At 42.7% G+C, this 23,357-nt stretch overlaps 1 protein-coding gene across 1 annotated transcript in view; it reads left to right on the forward strand.

The window, feature by feature from the left end:
* LOC120052367 (ATP-binding cassette sub-family C member 8-like) overlaps positions 1-23,357 on the forward strand; it is a 146,896-nt gene that overhangs the window by 73,205 nt on the left and 50,334 nt on the right. Inside the window, exons 11-17 of the mRNA XM_038999224.1 lie at positions 6,342-6,382; positions 8,070-8,215; positions 13,233-13,374; positions 16,806-16,916; positions 18,068-18,140; positions 18,302-18,407; positions 22,423-22,455. Of these exons, the coding sequence (XP_038855152.1) occupies positions 6,342-6,382; positions 8,070-8,215; positions 13,233-13,374; positions 16,806-16,916; positions 18,068-18,140; positions 18,302-18,407; positions 22,423-22,455 (652 nt within the window). The remainder of the gene's footprint in view (positions 1-6,341; positions 6,383-8,069; positions 8,216-13,232; positions 13,375-16,805; positions 16,917-18,067; positions 18,141-18,301; positions 18,408-22,422; positions 22,456-23,357) is intronic.

A 23,357-nucleotide genomic window follows, 5' to 3' on the forward strand; every position in this document is an offset into this window, starting at 1 on the left:
ACTCATAAAATGTTACCCCTCTCAACTCTGTGTCAGTCCTACTAGAACTCATAAAATGTTACCCCTCTCAACTCTGTGTCAGTCCTACTAGAGTCCATAAAATGTTACCCCTCTCAACTCTGTGTCAGTCCTACTAGAGTCCATAAAATGTTACCCCTCTCAACTCTGTGTCAGTCCTACTAGAGTTCATAAAATGTTACCCCTCTCAACTCTGTGTCAGTCTTACTAGAACTCATAAAATGTTACCCCTCTCAACTCTGTGTCAGTCCTACTAGAACTCATAAAATGTTACCCCTCTCAACTCTGTGTCAGTCCTACTAGAGTCCATAAAATGTTACCCCTCTCAACTCTGTGTCAGTCCTACTAGAGTCCATAAAATGTTACCCCTCTCAACTCTGTGTCAGTCCTACTAGAACTCATAAAATGTTACCCCTCTCAACTCTGTGTCAGTCCTACTAGAACTCATAAAATGTTACCCCTCTCAACTCTGTGTCAGTCCTACTAGAACTCATAAAATGTTACACCTCTCAACTCTGTGTCAGTCCTATTAGAGTTCATAAAATGTTACCCCTCTCAACTCTGTGTCAGTCCTACTAGAACTCATAAAATGTTACCCCTCTCAACTCTGTGTCAGTCCTACTAGAACTCATAAAATGTTACCCCTCTCAACTCTGTGTCAGTCCTACTAGAACTCATAAAATGTTACCCCTCTCAACTCTGTGTCAGTCCTACTAGAGTCCATAAAATGTTACCCCTCTCAACTCTGTGTCAGTCCTACTAGAGTCCATAAAATGTTACCCCTCTCAACTCTGTGTCAGTCCTACTAGAGTTCATAAAATGTTACCCCTCTCAACTCTGTGTCAGTCTTACTAGAACTCATAAAATGTTACCCCTCTCAACTCTGTGTCAGTCCTACTAGAGTCCATAAAATGTTACCCCTCTCAACTCTGTGTCAGTCCTACTAGAGTTCATAAAATGTTACCCCTCTCAACTCTGTGTCAGTCCTACTAGAGTCCATAAAATGTTACCCCTCTCAACTCTGTGTCAGTCCTACTAGAGTTCATAAAATGTTACCCCTCTCAACTCTGTGTCAGTCCTACTAGAGTTCATAAAATGTTACCCCTCTCAACTCTGTCAGTCCTACTAGAACTCATAAAATGTTACCCCTCTCAACTCTGTGTCAGTCCTACTAGAACTCATAAAATGTTACCCCTCTGAACTCTGTGTCAGTCCTACTAGAACTCATAAAATGTTACCCCTCTCAACTCTGTGTCAGTCCTACTAGAGTTCATAAAATGTTACCCCTCTCAACTCTTTGTCAGTCTTACTAGAGTTCATAAAATGTTACCCCTCTCAACTGTGTCAGTCTTACTAGAACTCATAAAATGTTACCCCTCTCAACTCTGTGTCAGTCCTACTAGAACTCATAAAATGTTACCCCTCTCAACTCTGTGTCAGTCCTACTAGAACTCATAAAATGTTACCCCTCTCAACTCTGTGTCAGTCCTACTAGAGTCCATAAAATGTTACCCCTCTCAACTCTCTGTCAGTCCTACTAGAACTCATAAAATGTTACCCCTCTCAACTCTGTGTCAGTCCTACTAGAACTCATAAAATGTTACCCCTCTCAACTCTGTGTCAGTCCTACTAGAACTCATAAAATGTTACACCTCTCAACTCTGTGTCAGTCCTATTAGAGTTCATAAAATGTTACCCCTCTCAACTCTGTGTCAGTCCTACTAGAGTTCATAAAATGTTACCCCTCTCAACTCTGTGTCAGTCCTACTAGAGTTCATAAAATGTTACCCCTCTCAACTCTGTGTCAGTCCTACTAGAGTCCATAAAATGTTACCCCTCTCAACTCTGTGTCAGTCCTACTAGAGTTCATAAAATGTTACCCCTCTCAACTCTGTGTCAGTCCTACTAGAACTCATAAAATGTTACCCCTCTCAACTCTGTGTCAGTCCTACTAGAACTCATAAAATGTTACCCCTCTCAACTCTGTGTCAGTCCTGCTAGAACTCATAAAATGTTACCCCTCTCAACTCTCTGTCAGTCCTACTAGAGTCCATAAAATGTTACCCCTCTCAACTCTGTGTCAGTCCTACTAGAGTTCATAAAATGTTACCCCTCTCAACTCTGTGTCAGTCCTACTAGAACTCATAAAATGTTACCCCTCTCAACTCTGTGTCAGTCCTACTAGAGTCCATAAAATGTTACCCCTCTCAACTCTGTGTCAGTCCTACTAGAGTCCATAAAATGTTACCCCTCTCAACTCTGTGTCAGTCCTACTAGAGTTCATAAAATGTTACCCCTCTCAACTCTGTGTCAGTCCTACTAGAGTCCATAAAATGTTACCCCTCTCAACTCTGTGTCAGTCCTACTAGAACTCATAAAATGTTACCCCTCTCAACTCTGTGTCAGTCCTATTAGAGTTCATAAAATGTTACCCCTCTCAACTCTGTGTCAGTCCTACTAGAGTTCATAAAATGTTACCCCTCTCAACTCTGTGTCAGTCCTACTAGAACTCATAAAATGTTACCCCTCTCAACTCTGTGTCAGTCCTACTAGAGTTCATAAAATGTTACCCCTCTCAACTCTGTGTCAGTCCTACTAGAACTCATAAAATGTTACCCCTCTCAACTCTGTGTCAGTCCTACTAGAGTTCATAAAATGTTACCCCTCTCAACTCTGTGTCAGTCCTACTAGAACTCATAAAATGTTACCCCTCTCAACTCTGTGTCAGTCCTACTAGAACTCATAAAATGTTACCCCTCTCAACTCTGTGTCAGTCCTACTAGAACTCATAAAATGTTACCCCTCTCAACTCTGTGTCAGTCCTATTAGAGTTCATAAAATGTTACCCCTCTCAACTCTGTGTCAGTCCTACTAGAACTCATAAAATGTTACCCCTCTCAACTCTGTGTCAGTCCTACTAGAACTCATAAAATGTTACCCCTCTCAACTCTGTGTCAGTCCTATTAGAGTTCATAAAATGTTACCCCTCTCAACTCTGTGTCAGTCCTACTAGAGTTCATAAAATGTTACCCCTCTCAACTCTGTGTCAGTCCTACTAGAACTCATAAAATGTTACCCCTCTCAACTCTGTGTCAGTCCTACTAGAACTCATAAAATGTTACCCCTCTCAACTCTGTGTCAGTCCTACTAGAACTCATAAAATGTTACCCCTCTCAACTCTGTGTCAGTCCTATTAGAGTTCATAAAATGTTACCCCTCTCAACTCTGTGTCAGTCCTACTAGAACTCATAAAATGTTACCCCTCTCAACTCTGTGTCAGTCCTACTAGAACTCATAAAATGTTACCCCTCTCAACTCTGTGTCAGTCCTACTAGAGTTCATAAAATGTTACCCCTCTCAACTCTGTGTCAGTCTTACTAGAACTCATAAAATGTTACCCCTCTCAACTCTGTGTCAGTCCTACTAGAACTCATAAAATGTTACCCCTCTCAACTCTGTGTCAGTCCTACTAGAGTTCATAAAATGTTACCCCTCTCAACTCTGTGTCAGTCTTACTAGAACTCATAAAATGTTACCCCTCTCAACTCTGTGTCAGTCCTACTAGAACTCATAAAATGTTACCCCTCTCAACTCTGTGTCAGTCCTACTAGAGTTCATAAAATGTTACCCCTCTCAACTCTGTGTCAGTCCTACTAGAACTCATAAAATGTTACCCCTCTCAACTCTGTGTCAGTCCTACTAGAGTCCATAAAATGTTACCCCTCTCAACTCTGTGTCAGTCCTACTAGAGTTCATAAAATGTTACCCCTCTCAACTCTGTGTCAGTCCTACTAGAGTTCATAAAATGTTACCCCTCTCAACTCTGTGTCAGTCCTACTAGAGTTCATAAAATGTTACCCCTCAACTCTGTGTCAGTCTTACTAGAACTCATAAAATGTTACCCCTCTCAACTCTGTGTCAGTCCTACTAGAACTCATAAAATGTTACCCCTCTCAACTCTGTGTCAGTCCTACTAGAACTCATAAAATGTTACCCCTCTCAACTCTGTCAGTCCTACTAGAGTCCATAAAATGTTACCCCTCTCAACTCTGTGTCAGTCCTATTAGAGTTCATAAAATGTTACACCTCTCAACTCTGTCAGTCCTACTAGAGTTCATAAAATGTTACCCCTCTCAACTCTGTGTCAGTCCTACTAGAACTCATAAAATGTTACCCCTCTCAACTCTGTGTCAGTCCTACTAGAACTCATAAAATGTTACCCCTCTCAACTCTGTGTCAGTCCTACTAGAGTTCATAAAATGTTACCCCTCTCAACTCTGTGTCAGTCTTACTAGAACTCATAAAATGTTACCCCTCTCAACTCTGTGTCAGTCCTACTAGAACTCATAAAATGTTACCCCTCTCAACTCTGTGTCAGTCCTACTAGAGTTCATAAAATGTTACCCCTCTCAACTCTGTGTCAGTCTTACTAGAACTCATAAAATGTTACCCCTCTCAACTCTGTGTCAGTCCTACTAGAACTCATAAAATGTTACCCCTCTCAACTCTGTGTCAGTCCTACTAGAGTTCATAAAATGTTACCCCTCTCAACTCTGTGTCAGTCCTACTAGAACTCATAAAATGTTACCCCTCTCAACTCTGTGTCAGTCCTACTAGAGTCCATAAAATGTTACCCCTCTCAACTCTGTGTCAGTCCTACTAGAGTTCATAAAATGTTACCCCTCTCAACTCTGTGTCAGTCCTACTAGAGTTCATAAAATGTTACCCCTCTCAACTCTGTGTCAGTCCTACTAGAGTTCATAAAATGTTACCCCTCAACTCTGTGTCAGTCTTACTAGAACTCATAAAATGTTACCCCTCTCAACTCTGTGTCAGTCCTACTAGAACTCATAAAATGTTACCCCTCTCAACTCTGTGTCAGTCCTACTAGAACTCATAAAATGTTACCCCTCTCAACTCTGTCAGTCCTACTAGAGTCCATAAAATGTTACCCCTCTCAACTCTGTGTCAGTCCTATTAGAGTTCATAAAATGTTACACCTCTCAACTCTGTCAGTCCTACTAGAGTTCATAAAATGTTACCCCTCTCAACTCTGTGTCAGTCTTACTAGAACTCATAAAATGTTACCCCTCTCAACTCTGTGTCAGTCTTACTAGAACTCATAAAATGTTACCCCTCTCAACTCTGTGTCAGTCCTACTAGAACTCATAAAATGTTACCCCTCTCAACTCTGTGTCAGTCCTACTAGAACTCATAAAATGTTACCCCTCTCAACTCTGTGTCAGTCCTACTAGAGTTCATAAAATGTTACCCCTCTCAACTCTGTGTCAGTCTTACTAGAGTTCATAAAATGTTACCCCTCTCAACTCTGTGTCAGTCCTACTAGAGTTCATAAAATGTTACCCCTCTCAACTCTGTGTCAGTCCTACTAGAACTCATAAAATGTTACCCCTCTCAACTCTGTGTCAGTCCTACTAGAGTTCATAAAATGTTACCCCTCTCAACTCTGTGTCAGTCTTACTAGAACTCATAAAATGTTACCCCTCTCAACTCTGTGTCAGTCCTACTAGAGTTCATAAAATGTTACCCCTCTCAACTCTGTGTCAGTCCTACTAGAACTCATAAAATGTTACCCCTCTCAACTCTGTGTCAGTCCTGCTAGAACTCATAAAATGTATGAACTGTAGTAGTAGTTTCATGTAATGAACTCTGTTTAATTCTTAGCCTTCTAAGTCATCTTGTCAGTTCCTCCAGGAATTTGCAATTAGATTTGTTTTTGCAATATCAACTATTTCCTGTATTTTTTTTTATTTTACCTTTATTTTACTAGGCAAGTCAGTTAAGAACAAATTCTTATTTTCAATGACGGCCTAGGAACAGTGAGTTAACTGCCTTGTTCAGGGGCAGAACGACAGATTTGTACCTTGTCAGCTCGGGGATTCGATGCAACCTTTCAGTTACTAGTCCAACGCTCTAACCACTAGGCTACCTGCTGCCCCAATTATTATCCAATGGCTTGCAAATTTAACCAATCACCACATAAAACAGTCATATCACAGCAATATTAATGCATTAAACTGTCTGACCACCGCAGTACAAAAGGAGGGCTCACAACTTGAACCAATCTCCACCCTTTTACTGCATGAAATGGTTCAATGTGTGTGTGCCTCTCTCAGTGCAGATGCTCTAGCTTAGTCCTAGACAACAACCGCTGTAAGCCATTCAGTTGAGCTGAGTTCCTGGAGAAAGACACTCTGTAGAGAGAGCGACTGAGAGAGGGAAGACTGGAACAAACTGTCTGTACAGTATCTGAACCATACTGTCACATATCTAATGTTGCCTATGTGTCTCCTCGTTCTCAGTATTCATGAACGCAGCCATCCCTATCGCAGCTGTCCTGACCGTGAGTATTCATTTCAGTCATAAATGCCTATTCATATCTCATAAGTGCCCTTCATAATACTGTCTACAGCCTAGCCCAAATGTCTGTCCTCCCTCACATTATAATATACTACTGTCTACAGCCTAGCCCAAATATCTGTCCTCCCTCACATTATAATATACTACTGTCTACAGCCTAGCCCAAATATCTGTCCTCCCTCACATTATAATATACTACTGTCTACAGCCTAGCCCAAATACCTGTCCTCCCTCACATTATAATATACTACTGTCTACAGCCTAGCCCAAATACCTGTCCTCCCTCACATTATAATATACTACTGTCTACAGCCTAGCCCAAATATCTGTCCTCCCTCACATTATAATATACTACTGTCTACAGCCTAGCCCAAATATCTGTCCTCCCTCACATTATAATATACTACTGTCTACAGCCTAGCCCAAATATCTGTCCTCCCTCACATTATAATATACTACTGTCTACAGCCTAGCCCAAATATCTGTCCTCCCTCACATTATAATATACTACTGTCTACAGCCTAGCCCAAATATCTGTCCTCCCTCACATTATAATATACTACTGTCTACAGCCTAGCCCAAACATCTGTCCTCCCTCACATTATAATATACTACTGTCTACAGCCTAGCCCAAATATCTGTCCTCCCTCACATTATAATATACTACTGTCTACAGCCTAGCCCAAATATCTGTCCTCCCTCACATTATAATATACTACTGTCTACAGCCTAGCCCAAATGTCTGTCCTCCCTCACATTATAATATACTACTGTCTACAGCCTAGCCCAAATATCTGTCCTCCCTCACATTATAATATACTACTGTCTACAGCCTAGCCCAAATACCTGTCCTCCCTCACTTTATTCACCATAGAACAGCATGTTTTGACCTCAATTCCCCCTCAGTGGATGGGCAATCCCTTTTCCCCAGTAAAGGGCACAGACCAGACTAGAGTGGTATCGCTCATAATCCAGTCAGTCTGGCATGTTGACACTATAAAGGATGGCCAGTGACATTTCCCAGGGACACCGTAGAGGTTTGTGACATGGCAGGCCACTGTAAATCCCAGTTATATTTATGGTAGCTGGAGCCGTCAAGGCAGTTGTTGGTGTGGTGACAAATCCAGTATGGCAGACAGACAGGAAGGCCGGCAGGCAGGCATGCAGGCAAACAGACAGGCATAGAGAACACAAGGAGAGGTCCTTGAATGAGTGAAATGTATTTTGGAAAGAGACAGTGATTGGTTTATCCCTCACCCTTTGGAACACAAATTAAATAGAGATAGAGAGAGAGGACAAACTGATGTCCTTCTGGATGTGCGATGTGGGTTTTGGAGACAGTGATTTGCTTATCATTGTTAAGCCCTGAAATTCTCAAGTTAATCACAAATTAAATGAACGGTAAAAACATTTGCAGAAATCAGTTTTAAGTGCTTATCTTTCTGAGGGATATTTATTATTTCAGGACCAAATCCTGTACTGTAAGATGTGAGCACAGCTCAGACTACAGCACACATCTACCATTGACATCAATGCATGTTTATGTAAACGTTTGAGTTGCTAACTTGCGTTTGATTCCAGATTCAGACCTCACCCACAGTATACTGTATATGCTGGTTATTGGAGTGATTATTAATCTTTTTCTCTCTCCTCTCGTCATCTCCCTCTAGACGTTTGTGGTTCATGTGCACATCTCTGAGGAGGCTGACCTGTCCCCTGCTGTAGCCTTCGCCTCCTTGTCCCTGTTCCACATCCTGGTCACTCCTCTCTTCCTGCTCTCCAGCGTGGTACGGTCTACGGTCAAGGCCCTGGTCAGGTGAGCTGGGTATCATGGACACCAGATGTGGGGTAACTATAGTTTTAACTATGCTTTGTTTAAATAAACTATTTTTCCAGGGGAACAAATAGTTACTTTTGAGGTGACTAGAACTATTTTAATACAGATCTGAAATAATGACTACTTTTTTAAACTATTTGAATACAGATCCCAAAAATGACAACTTTTTTAAATAGATTTTTTATTTCACCTTTATTTAACCAGGTAAGCTAGTTGAGAACAAGTTGTCATTTACAACTGCGACCTGGCCAAGGTAAAGCAAAGCAGTGTGACACGAACAACAACACAGAGTTACATGGAATGAACAAACATAACACAATAGAAAAAAAGAAAGTCTATATACAGTGTGTGCAAATGGCGTGAGGAGGAAGGCAATAAATAGGCCATTGTAGCGAAGTTATTACAATTTAGCAGATTAACACTGGAGTGATAAATGAGCAGATGATGATGTGCAAGTAGAGATACTGGTGTGCAAAAGAGCAGAAAAGTAAATAAAAACAATATGGGGGTGAGGTAGGTAGATTGGGTGGGCTAATGACAGATGGACTATGTACAGCTGCAGCGATCGGTTAGCTACTCAGATAGCTGATGTTTAAAGTTAGTAAGGGAAATATAATATACAGATCCCAAAAATGACTCCTTTTTTACAGTAAACTTCCAGAAGAAGTCTTAAGGTATTAGAAATACATCAAAACACAATAATATTGAAGTAAAGACCCCTGCCAACTGATATAAAAATAATTTAAATACAGATCCCAGAAAATGACAACTTTTTAAAGATATTTAAATACAAATCACAAAAACAGACTACTTTTTAAAACTGTTGAAATACAGATCCCCAGAAATGACAACTTTTAAAAAATATTTAAATGCAGATCCCCAAAAATGACTTTTTAAAATAATTTAAATACAGATCCCAAAGATCTGAGAAAGCAACAACGTTTTTTTTTAAACTATTTGAATACAGATCTCAGGAGGTGATACTTTTGGATTGGCTGCCTTCAACTAATGGCAGAGCTGTATCTGGAACTGCATGTTGCAGATAGAAATAGAATGAATAGAGAACACACAATCTGCTATAGTATTCCAAGAAATCTGACAGTCATATTTGATCTACACAATACATTTCTATCTGAACATTTTGTTAACGTCCATTCTCCTGAATGTCCATTGCCCCATGTGTACATAATCAACTCAAATCAATTAACCAAGGATATTTTGTAGAGATAAGTTTAAATAAGTTGTGACGCTCAACTACTGTAGGACTCAACATGCCACTGAAAAGGTTAAAAGCTGCAATTCATTTTATAATATGTGAAAATACTGCAGAGAAGTTCAAAGCCATTTGTAAACATTGCAAACAGCAAGTTGGATGCTTGGCAAAAGCAACGTTGAACCTCTTTGTCCATCTGAGGGGAAGTGTTATTGTTTCAAACACACACTATACCATCTTTAAAAGGGATAGATTACTTAGAATACAAACTAACATTATGTTCAACCTACCTTGGCTGTAGTTGATTCAAGAAGGCAGTTTTGTGATATTTAGTTTCCTTTTGACAATTAAAATAGATATTTTGTTTCTGTTAGCAATTCTCAGTAACACTTAAAATTAACCTCTTCTTGTTCCTGTGTAATAAAACTGTAATTAAATAAAGGTTAAGGTTAAATAAATAAATAATTTAAATTTAAAACATTTGGAGCATGTTGTTACATTGCATTTTAATTTCATAGCAATGAGCTGAGAGGTTTTGTAACTAGAGTACACAAGAGGAATAGTGACTCTTCCTTATTCCACCTATGTAATAACTCCCTTACTATGCAATTATAAAGCCATTTCCAAGGCCTTATGTTACAACAATGTTGCTGTGTAATAATCACAAAGTTACTAAACATATATAAGAATTTGATGTCGAGTGTTACTGTATTACTTTGTCTCTCTCATTATGAACATTTTTGTCATTTTGAAGCTGCAAAAGTCTTCTCTGATGTTGAGGTGATTCCATGTCCCTCACATATTTAATACTTTCAAATATTCTTATTTTTCTGAGACCTGTATTTGAATATCAAAGAAAATAGTTGCCTTGTAGTTTAAACTCTGGTATTTTCAAATAAACTACAAAATACAACTATTTTCTGCCCAGGTCTGATGGACACACACACAGTCGCATGCACACATGCACACACAGCTCTGTTTTTGTGAATTTTCAGAACATTTTAGGGAGTACAAATGTATTCCCATTAAAAATCCTATTTTCCCTAACCCTAACCTTAACCCTAACCCTAACCTTAACCCTAATCTTAACCCTAACCATAACCTTAAACCTAACCCTCAAGCCTAAAATAGCATTTGTGACCGACCGCCTTGATTCGGTCTTACGTAGCAAAATTTGAAATTGTGATTTTCTTTACATTGGATAAAAGCAGAGACACAGAGCTACAAAATGGTATATCACACACTATATTTGAGGAACAATGGGAAAGTAATTCTGCTTTGAAAGTTGATCAACTTGTAACCTCACTTTTGAGACAATGGCCTTTGAATGTTTTGGTACGTACTGGAGAGCTATTCTTTGTCTATACCCATTCAGCATCAATTCACACACTCTTAAGCTTTACCCCCACCCATCTCTTTAAGTGTTGATCCGAATGTTGTCCTAACAGCAGCAGTCAAGCACCCAATCAACCTGGCTAATGTTGGCTAGCTTGCTAGCTACTTCCAGACACAAATGACAGAACAGCTCACTGGCCATTTTACTCACCCTAGCAGAGCTGGTTAGGCTGTTTTTATGTTATCCAGAGGGATGGTGACTGCAACTGTGCTGCTGGCAACAATTTATGCTTTTTTTGCCAAAGTTTACTAACACCGGCCATATTCAAAGGGTGTTGAGCGTTCGTAAAACTATGTCGATCAACAGTTGTCAACATTCTATTGAAATTGTTACTTGCATAGTGGAGTCTTTTGTTAAGACATGTGGCTAGCTAGCTAGCTAAACAATGAACCATAATCCCAACTCATGATGTTACTACCGTGCATGAATTTGCAGGTAGCTAACCAACCAGGTTCAATGTTAGCTAGCTAACATTAGGCAATAACTAGCAAAGCAAATGGCTCTGCGATACAAATAATAAGATCATACACATAACATTAGCTAGCTAGCCAGCCAGCTAACGTTAGCTAGCTAGCTAACAGCACACTTTAACTTGAAATTAAATTAAAACGACTTTGTCAAAATTAGAAAAGTGAAATATCTGAAAATGAGATTGGCCACCCAGCCTGTCAGTCAATCACTGCTTTCATATTTGTTTACCATCATCTATGTACAAGTAAGTGCTTTAGATATGGTATATTGGCCTTCTGTAAGTAGAAGAGCTGTACATCGTGTATGCAGAGTATTGTATCTCCAAGGAGAGGGGTATCATTACCATGTTACAGTCATCCAGAGTGGAGAGCTGGCGTCAGGGGTTTTCTCTGCATCCTGAGAGGATTGTGGAGTGACACTTAATTACATTTTTCTAACTAACACGATCCTATCTTTATTAATCTCCTGTCTTTATTAATGGTGACAGCAAGCTGAGTGTGATGCTGTATCCCAGGGGTAATCTAAGTCCATCGTTCCATTTACGGTCAAGAGGTCCTTATGATCCCTGTAACAGCCTGGCATTGACACTGCCATTCTGCAGTATAGCTGGAGCATACTGCCATTCTGCAGTATAGCTGGAGCATACTGCCATTCTGCAGTATAGCTGGAGCATACTGCCATTCTGCAGTATAGCTGGAGCATACTGCCATTCTGCAGTATAGCTGGAGCATACTGCCATTCTGCAGTATAGCTGGAGCATACTGCCATTCTGCTCTACTGCAGTGGCTTTGGACACTCGCACACGATCAGTCCTAACAATTAATTTAGAATGCTGAAGGGTAGAATGTTTAAAAAGTATTGCGTAATGGGATCGAAGTCAATAACTCCTGTATCCTGGCATTTGAGTGAAGCTGAAGTGAAGTCTGACAATTCTTACATGACCTGGCTTTGAAACTTTGATAAGTGGTTGTCAGCCCCAGTGAGTGTGGAACATTCGTTTCATTCTGGGGTACAGAGAGAGGGAGAGAGAGGAGAAAGAGAATAGTGAATTGAGGGAACAGAGAAAGAGAGAGAGAGAGCAGATAAGAGAACAGAGAGAGGGACAGGGTGAGATAGAGGAGGTTGGGAAGTAGGGAAGACACAGGGAGGAATGAGTAGGGGGGAGTGAGAGAGAGAGGGGGGAGTGAGAGAGAGAGGGGGGAGTGAGAGAGAGAGGGGGGAGTGAGAGAGAGAGGGGGGAGGGAGGGAGGGAGAGAAGGAGGGTGAGATAGAGGGGGGGGGGGGGGGGGGGGTACAGAAAAGTGAAGCAATGTTCCATTAAATTGATGGGCCAATAAGAGCTCTTCAAATGAGTGATGAGATCCGTGGCTCGTTGAGCAGCCTGGAGTGTAACAGTACTTCTAGTCACAGCTGACTCAACCTGATTTACAGTAGATGTACAGCAAGGCCCATATTGTTTGCGAATATTTTGCCCAGGTGTGTAGTCATGTTTGTACTTAGGACTTCTACTAATCATGTTCACACCTCTATGCTCTAGTTGATTCCAGATGTTCTGAAGATGGAGCAGGTAGATGACGGTGATAAGATGGCTGATTCTAGTTTGGCCCAGAAAAAGGCACATATAAAAACAGAATACTTTATCACTGTTGACTTAAACCAATAATTTTTTCACTCCTCCGTCATTTTTGCCTTCTTCTATCAGATGTACAGTCCAATGAGACTTACCTGGCACTTTTACTTTGAAAACCCTCTTGCTGTGTTGTTCCCTATCCCATCTCCAAAACAGTAACTTTTCCTTATTGTAACTCACTCTGGAGAACAGCATCTGCTAATACTAGAATGTGGAAATATGAAATGTATTGGTCGTGTCCCCCTGTAAGCCTAACCCTGTAACCTTAACCCCTGTTTCCTCATAGTGCCCAGAAGCTGAGTGAGTTCTTCAGTAGTGATGAGATTGGAGATGAGCAGGAGCCCAATGCTACCATGCCCACGGTCCCTAGCAACCACAAAACCATTCCCTCCAGCACCAGAAACCACAACAGCAAGTACCAGGCAGTGGTGAGTACCCAGCTATCACATAATGTTCTGAGAACCTTATGTTTCTTAGAGCTTGGTGAGAGCGTAGTTGTCCTATGGTGATTTAGCATACAAACTTCCTAAAACTTTCTGCGAATGGTACAGGATAGTTGCTTGGTTTTGGAACATTCTAAGAACATTTAAGTAACTTTAACATGTTTTGTAAAAGTTCAAACATGGTTACATTTATACTGAACAAAAAATATAAACACAACATGTAAAGTGTTGGTCCCATGTTTCATTTCATTTATCCCATAAATAACATGATCATTACAAAGGTGCACCTTGTGCTGGGGACAATAAAAGGCCACTCTTCAATGCCACAGATATCTCAAGTTTTGAAAGAGCGTGCAATTGGCATGCAGAGTGCAGGAATGTCCACCAGAGTTGTTGCCAGAGAATTTCATGTTAATTTCTATACCATAAGCCGCTCTCCAAAGTAGTTTTGGAGAATTCAGCAGTACTTCCAACCGGCCTCATAATCGCAGACCATGTGTAACCACGCCAGCCCAGGACCTCTTCCTCTGCTGGATCATCTGAGACCAGCCACCCAGATAGCTGATGAAACTGTGTGTTTGCTCAACCAAATCATTTTTGCAAAAACTGTCATAAACCGTCTCAGGAAAGAGATTTAACGATGCTCTTACAAAGGTTCTTACGATGAACTTAGGCTTAAGATGCTTTTGGGAAACTGGGACCTGTTCTCTATCCATGGAATTAGTGAATTGCGCCACCAGGATGGAGCTAGCATGCCATGTTTTCCACATACAAAGCTGTTAATTTTAGTCTATTCAAACAGACCCCATTTCAAAGGAAACAAGCACTCATTAAGATCATGTGTTGTCAATTAGTGGGCGAGTTAAATCTCCGAGCTGTTTGCCAAAACCATCGTTATTAACGTTGCACTTGAAAACGGCCATAATCTAATGCCTGTCTCAGACCACTCGTAGAACAGCTAAGTGCGTCGTTAGATGCTTTTTTGCTCTCCCGCATTACTTTATACACAGAAGATCTCTGCTAAACAGAATCACATGGTTTATCCGTCTCTCCTTTACCACAGACAACTTCAGAACAAAGTTGACTTCAAATACAAAGTTGTCTTTGCAATTGATACAAACAAGTGACGTAGAAAAAGATGCTTCATATGAAAATTGAGATGACTGCATAAAAAATATAGAAAGTAGGCAATTTCAAACATATTGAAATACATTTCATGTTCAATCAAATGAGTTCTGTTTTGCTTCTGTCTGTAATTTGTCTCAATATATTTCATAATGTGTAACATAACGTGTGCAATGATGTGCCAAATCAGTGGTTTAGTGCATTTTTATTAGGTAAGCATTAGAATAAGCTGCCTCAATATTTGCAGCCGTAGGTGGTAATATCTCTGTAGAAGCTGATCCGCTATCAGTATTGTGAAATAAATATATTGTTAAGGTAAGATTTGAATGGAGTAAGCGGATCCGAGAGCACATGCTCCAACGACACACTTAGCGACCATTCTCTCTGCGTGGTGTTTTGGGAAACGCATGTGACATCTTCGGGCGCTGTTGGAAAGATGCATCGTTAAAACACTTGTAAACCATCACTATCGTGAAACCGGGCCACCAGGAAACCAGAGTCAAATGTTCTCAGAACCTCCCTGCAACCTAAAAATAAACATTCCCAGAACAGTCGAAACGTTCACTTCTGTTCTCAGGATGTTTAAAAAACGTTTGTTTTACCGGTCAGGAAACGTATGGCTTCTGTTTTAATATGTGACTCACCACCAGCTAACGTTAGCTAGCTAACAGTACACTTTAGTTAAAGACATGTAGCTAACTAGCTAGGTACACAACGTGTTAGATCACACACGTCACGTAATGTTAGCTAATGAGCCAGCCAGCTAACATTAGCTAGTTAAACAACAATGAACATAGTGCCAAATCATATCATTACAACCCTGCATGAATATTCTGGGAGCTAACCAGCCAGGTTCAATTGAACAAGCCAGCTTGAATTGAAACCACTTTCTGTCAAAATTAGAAACGTATAATATCTGAAAATGTAGCTAGCTAGACTACGTTGTCATGCATGATGTCATCCGTCTCCCTGTCATGGATGCCATACCACAGTTACCCTTAGTTTGAAGATGTAATCGGTTCACATACGGTTCACATATGTTTTGTGTTGTAGTCACGATCAATATCAACATTTACACAGATGCACGTGTAACCGATGTGAAATGGCTAGCTAGGTAGCGGTGGTGCGCGCTAGCAGCTTCTCAGTCGGTGATGTCACTTGCTCTGAAACCTTGAAGTAGTGGTTCCCCTTGCTCTGCAAGGGCCGCGGCCTTTGTGGAGCGATGGGTAACGATGCTTCGTGGGTGACTGTTGTTGATGTGTGCAGAGGGTCCCTGGGTCGGGGCGAGGGGACGCCATAAAGTTATACTGTTACATTGATGCTGTTGACACGGATCACTGGTTGCTGCGGAAAAGGAGGAGGTCGAAAGGGGGGTGAATGTAACCGATGTGAAATGGCTAGCTAGGTAGCGGTGGTGCGCGCTAGCAGCCTTTCAGTCGGTGACGTCACTTGCTCTGAAACCTTGAAGCAGTGGTTCCCCTTGCTCTGCAAGGGCCGCGGCCTTTGCAGAGCAAGGGGAACCACTATTTCAAGGTCTCAAAGCGAGTGATGTAACCGATTGAAACGCTATTAGCGCGCACCACCGCTAACTAGCTAGCCATTTCACATCCGTTACACACGCAAGCGCACGCATGCACACATACATGAACATACACACACACACACAGCTCCTCCAAGAAGCTCTTAAACACTCAACCACTCATTCACAGGCAGAATGCACATCAATGTTGTAGTTAATGTCCTCCTTCCACCTCCACCCCAACCTCATTTACACACTCTCTCACCACCTCCACCCCAACCTCATTTACACACACTCTCACCACCTCCACCCCAACCTCATTTACACACTCTCTCACCACCTCCACCCCAACCTCATTTACACACACTCTCACCCCCTCCACCCCAACCTAATTTACACACACTCTCACCCCCTCCACCCCAACCTCATTTACACACACTCTCACCACCTCCACCCCAACCTCATTTACACACACTCTCACCACCTCCACCCCAACCTCATTTACACACACTCTCACCACCTCCACCCCAACCTCATTTACACACACTCTCACCACCTCCACCCCAACCTCATTTACACACACTCTCACCACCTCCACCCAACCTCATTTACACACACTCTCACCACCTCCACCCCAACCTCATTTACACACACACTCTCACCACCTCCACCCCAACCTCATTTACACACACTCTCACCACCTCTGTGGTTTTCATAGTGGTCCTGTAAAAAGCCTAAGCAATGCCCTGCCCCCTCCCTGCACCTCTCCCAGCCTCTGAAGGTGGTGAACAGGAAGAGACATCCCAGGGACGATTGGAACAACTACAGCTATGAGGGAGGCAACCCACCCCCCCAGGAGGGAGACCAAGACCTCTGCATCAGGGTGAGTAGGAGGCAGACCAGGAGAAGGACCACTGGATCAGTGTGAGTGAGAGGCAGACCAGGAGAAGGACCACTGGATCAGTGTGAGTGAGAGGCAGACCAGGAGAAGGACCACTGGATCAGTGTGAGTGAGAGGTAGACCAGGAGAAGGACCACTGGATCAGTGTGAGTGAGAGGTAGACCAGGAGGACCTAGACCCCTGGATCAGGGTGAGTGAGATGTAGACCAGGAGGACCTAGACCTCTGGATCAGGGTGAGTAGGAGGCAGACCAGGAGAAGGACCACTGGATCAGTGTGAGTGAGAGGTAGACCAGGAGGACCTAGACCTCCTGTTCAGGGTGAGTGAGAGGTAGACCAGGAGGACCTAGACCTCTGGATCAGGGTGAGTGAGAGGTAGACCAGGAGGACCTAGACCTCTGGATCAGTGTGAGTGAGAGGTAGCAGAACGAGATAGAAGTTCAAACTATCATTCAGTCTCATCAGTGTGCTGCCAGTGACAATCTCCTGTCTGACTGCTTACCGCTGACCCTCTCCTGTCTTACTGCTGACCCTCTCCTGTCTGACTGCTTACCGCCGACCCTCTCCTGTCTGACTGCTTACCGCTGACCCTCTCCTGTCTGACTGTTTACCGCTGACCCTCTCCTGTCTGACTGCTTACCGCTGACCCGCTCCTGTCTGACTGCTTACCGCTGACCCTCTCCTGTCTGACTGCTTACCGCTGACCCTCTCCTGTCTGACTGCTTACCGCTGACCCTCTCCCGTCTGACTGCTTACCGCTGACCCTCTCCCGTCTGACTGCTTACCGCTGACCCTCTCCCGTCTGACTGCTTACCGCTGACCCTCTCCTGTCTGACTGCTTACCGCTGACCCTCTCCTGTCTGACTGCTTACCGCTGACCCTCTCCTGTCTGACTGCTTACCGCTGACCCTCTCCTGTCTGACTGCTTACCGCTGACCCTCTCCTGTCTGACTGCTTACCGCTGACCATCTCCTATCTGACTGCTTACCGCTGACCCTCTCCTGTCTGACTGCTTACCGCTGACCCTCTCCTGTCTGACTGCTTACTCAGTCAGATGATGTTTTTGTGAAAGCAGTGGGAATCAGTCTTTGACATTTGCTTTGATCAATGTGTGTGTGATGTTTCTTTCTCCAGATAAGCAGTGGGTATTTCACCTGGACAGATGGGACTCCCACCCTGTCTAACATAAACATCAAGGTTCCCTTTGGTAAGGCTCTGCTGCTGGAGGAAGGTTAAACGCCATGGCATTCATACTCTATTAAAGGAATCACTAGAGGAATCACTACTCCCTCCTCCTATCCCCTCTACTCTCTCTCTCCCACCCAATTTCTCATTCCCTGTGTGTCTCTCTCTCGCTCTCTCTCTCAGGTCAGCTGACTATGATCGTGGGCCAGGTGGGTTGTGGGAAATCGTCCCTGTTGCTGGCAGCTCTGGGAGAGATGCAGAGAGTCTCTGGGACTGTCACTTGGAACATGTAAGACTGGAAAAAAAAAAAAAAAAAAAAAGACTGGATGAAATTACTACTCACACCGCAGACATCATACTGTCGATATATGGATGGACAGTAAACTACTAGTAGGATGGACATACTAAATGGTTGACAAGCCTCTTTCTCATCCAAAGTATAAAGGTCTATTACATTACAGTAGGTTCATGTGGCCTGAGCTCAGATTATGTCAATTTGAAAGGTCATAGGTTAGAGGTGAAAGGTGTATTGACTCCAGAGTTCCAGGTAGCTATCCGCAGAGAGGCAGGTACAGTAGCTGTCCACAGAGAATCAGGTAGCCGTTCACAGAAAACCAGGTAGCCGTCCACAGAGAGCCAGGTAGCCGTCCACAGAGAGCCAGGTAGCCGTCCACAGAAAACCAGGTAGCCGTGCACAGAGAGCCAGGTAGCCGTCCACAGAGAGCCAGGTAGCCGTCCACAGAGAGCCAGGTAGCCGTGCACAGATGACTGACTGTTTACCTCTCTCAGTGATATAAAATGCTCTTAAATCGAATCAAAATTTAATTTGTCACGTGCTTTGTAAACAACAGGTGTAGACTAACAGTGAAATGCTTACTTACGGGCCCTTCCCAACAATACAGAGAGAAAAAAGATCAATATAAAAATAATAACAAGAGGAATAAATACACAACAAGTAACGATAACTTGGCTGTATACGCAGGATACCAGTACCGAGTCGATGTGCAGGGTTACGAGGTAATTTAGGTAGATACTTACTCAGTACATATAGGTACATATAGGTAGGGATAAAGTGACTAGGCAACTGGATAGAAAATAAACAGTAACAGCAGGTTATGTGATGAGTCAAAAGAGTTAGTACAAAAAGGGTCAATGAAGCTTTCCAGGTAGCTTTAGGTTAACTATTTAACAAACTATTTAGCAGTCTTATAGCTTAGGGGTAGAAGCTGTTCAGGATACTGTTGGTTCCAGACTTGGTGCATCGGTACCGCTTGCCATGCGGTAGCAGAGAGAACAGTCTATGACTTGGATGGCTGGAGTCTTTGACAATTTTTAGGGCCTTTCTCTGACACCGCCTGGTATAGAGGTCCGGATGGCAGGGAACTCGGCCCCAGTGATGTACTGGGTTGTACGCACTATCCTCTGTAGCTCGTTGTGGTCGTATGCCAAACAGTTGTCATACCAAGGAGTGAACCAGCTGTAGAAGCTGTAGAACTTTTTGAGGATCTGAGGGCCCATGCCAAATCTTTTCAACCTCCTGAGGGAGAAGAGGTATTGTCATGCCCTCTTTAAGACTGTGTTGATGTGTGTGGACACCGAGGAACTCGAAGCTCTCAACCTGTTCCTGGGGGTGTGCTTGGCCCTCCAAATCAAATCAAATGTTATTTGTCACATACACATGGTTAGCAGATGTTAATGCGAGTAGTGAAATGCTTGTGCTTCTAGTTCCGACAATGCAGTAATAACCAACGAGTAATCTAACCTAACAATTTCACAACAGCTACCTTATACACAAAAGAGTAAAGGGATGAAGAATATGTACATAAAGATATATGAATGAGTGATGGTACAGAACGGCATAGGCAAGACGCAGAAGATGGTATCGAGTACAGTATATACATATGAGATGAGTAATGTAGGGTATGTAAACATTATATTAAGTGGCATTGTTTAAAGTGGCTAGTGATACATTTTTTACATGTATGGCAGCAGCCACTCCTTGGTCTTGCTGGTGTTGAGGGAGAGGTTGTTGTCCTGGCACCATACTGCCAAGTCTCAATGTCGTCGGTGTTCAGGCCTAATTACCATTGTGTTTTCTGCAAACGTAATGATGGTGTTGGAGTTGTGCGTGGCCATGCCGTCGTGGGTGAACAGGGAGTGCAGGAGGAGACTAAGAGCACACCCCTGAGGGGCCCCCGTGTTGAGGATCAGCGTGGCATAGTTGTTGTTGCCTACCCTCTCCACCGGGGGCGGCCCATCAGGAAGTCCAGGATCCAGATGCAGAGGGAAGTGTTTTAATCCCAGGGTACTTAGCTTAGTGATGAGCTTGGAGGGCACAATGGTGTTGAACGCTGAGCTGTAGTCAATGAACAGCATTTAAATGTAGGTTTTCCTTTTGTTCAGGTGGGAAAGGGCAGTGTGGAGTGCAATAGCGATTGTGTCATCTGTGGATATGTTGGGGTGGTATGCGAATTGGAGTGGGTCCAGGGTGTCTGGGATGATGGTGTTTATGTGAGTCATGACCAGACTTTCAAAGCATTTCATGGCTACAGATGTGAGTGCTACGGGGCAATAGTTATTTAGACAGCTTACCTTGGCGTTCTTGGGCACAGGGACTAGGGTGGTCTGCTTGAAACATGTACGTAGGTATTACAGACTGGGTCAGGGAGAGGTTGAACATGCCAGTGAAGACACTTGCCAGCTGATCAGCGCATGCTCTGAGTACGCATCCTGGTGATCCGTCTGGCCCCTGCAGCCTTGTGAATGTTAACCTGTTAAAGGCCTTACTCACATCAGCTACGGAGAGCGTGATCACACAGTCGTCCGGATCAGTTGGTGTTCTCATGCATAGTTCAGTGTTGCTAACCTTGTGGAACATAGAAGGTATTTAGCACCAACTCTCTGGTACCCTTTCCTGCAGTCAAATGACCAAAGCGCCCTCTAATGGCAACATGGGTGGAATGTTATTAATATGTTTTGTAATTTCAAAATTCATTAATAGAACCCATAGTGGCCATTGACGGCTTTTCTTTAAATTACTATAGCCTATAGCGGCCATCGACAGCCTTTCTTTAAATTACTATAGCAGTCGCGAACAGCCTTGTTTATCTAACAATAATATCTGTGTCAATATCGCAAAATGAAATGGCTAACAACCTGTTGTTGTATTTGTGTGGCTGTTGTCATCAACCAGAAACCGGAAACAGAGTATGCTGTCATTTTACTTTTCAAAGAATGTGCTGATCTATGGTGTCAAAAGCGATGCTAAAGTCTAGGAACACGAGGTAATTTACCACATTCACAAGTGCAGTCTCAGTACTATGATGGGGTCTAAAACCAGACTGGAGCATTTAGTATACATTATTTGTCTTCAAGAAAGCAGTGAGAATAGGATAAACTTGTAATTATATTTGCTGACACTCTACAGTTAAATTTTGGCACGAGTAGATTAGCTATCTAGCTATATAAACCACACCCCTCTGCAAACTCACTTTCTCAGATGTTGGTTACAAGGCGGTACTTATTTAAATTAGGTAAGAGAATATCATGTTACCATTGGTGTATTAAAATGAGAGTTAAGGTGATGTGACCTTGTCCTCTTAACAATGTTTAACATGGTGGAGGGAACCAGTAACTTTATGATCAAACTTGATCAATGTAGAAGCAACAGTCATTTGGCATACTTTGGTCATCATACATTCATCTGGTTTCCTTCAAATATACTCACATTTCATGAAAAACATGATTTTGACTGTTCAGGACCTTTAAAAACAATGGCAAAAAATCCACCTGTAGTACAGCATGCTGGGAAATATAATGGTGGCTGTGGTTTTGATGGGAATGTTTACTCTCCACAGTGTAAAACAATAACTCTGGTTATTAACACCAACACTGGGGGCTCTTTTACATCACTGAATGTTAATTTCACTCTTCACTGAGTTTAGGATGGGTACCCAAACAGCTGTCTACTGGCCTGGGGAAGTTCAAACTGAACAAGGAGTACTCAAACAGCTGTCTACTGGCCTGGGGAAGTTCAAACTGAACCAGGGGTACTCAAACAGTTGTCTACTGGCCTGGGGAAGTTCAAACTGAAGCAGGAGTAAAACAAATGTCACAGTGAATTGGAGACTATGGGTAACAGAGGTCGGGTCAAAGATTAAAATTAAATTGTTTTATAAATTGGGCATTTAGTACTTCTGTAACTGCAAGAGTTCATAGTTTGAGATATATTGTCATTAATAATATTCTACCTTTTGACATTGAAATGACCTCTGTATTTTCTCCTCCCTTTCTATTGTCTGCAGTTTGCCCAGCCTGGACTCAGAGGGAAATGACAGGTATGTGAATGTGTTGAATCACAGAACATTTCCATAGTTCTAAGTGTAATCCAGGTCGGCGCAATATGACCAGGAGTCACTGATAAACAGCACATCAACATCAGAGTTACGTTTAGAAGGCATTTCCCAGTAGGCCATACACTGTGTTTATTTCTCTGGCAACACTCTCTCTCTCATACACGCACGCACGCACGCACGCACGCACGCACGCACGCACGCACGCACGCACGCACGCACGCACGCACGCACGCACGCACGCACGCACGCACGCACGCACGCACGCACGCACGCACGCACGCACACACACACACACACACACACACACAGCAGGATACATTTGAATATGCAATGCATCCCCGTCACAACAGCTCAACTTTCCATACATCAATGATATCACTCACAGCATGACCCACTCACACACACACACACACACACACACACACAGACACACACACAGAAAGGACACACACGGCTGGTGTCCCTGTCCTGTCATTGGATAATCCCTCTGTCCTGCTCTGCTACTTTCTCTAATAAAACACTCAACTCTGTACTATGCTAAGCTGCTTGTGTGTGTACCTGCTGGCAGAATCCAGGAAACATCAGTAATCCCTCAGCAGGCCAGGGCTACCAGAGTAATTCATAAATACATGTGTTTCACCCAGACTGAAGAACAGAAAGGAGAACGCTGCACACTGCTACTCATGCTCCAGGGTGATTTACTAGAACAATGTTTCCACCCTTAAGTCTTCATCAGGCATCCATATCCCAGGTGGGGGTGGAAGGTCTTATATATAGGGGCAGTACTCAGTGACATCACTTCCTGGGAGGTAAAAATAGATAACATTAGGTTCACAATATCAACACACAATGTATAAAAATACTGTGCATTCGGAAAGTATTCA

The sequence above is a fragment of the Salvelinus namaycush genome, chromosome 8 (assembly GCF_016432855.1).
Source record: "Salvelinus namaycush isolate Seneca chromosome 8, SaNama_1.0, whole genome shotgun sequence".
Taxonomy (NCBI): domain Eukaryota; kingdom Metazoa; phylum Chordata; class Actinopteri; order Salmoniformes; family Salmonidae; genus Salvelinus; species Salvelinus namaycush.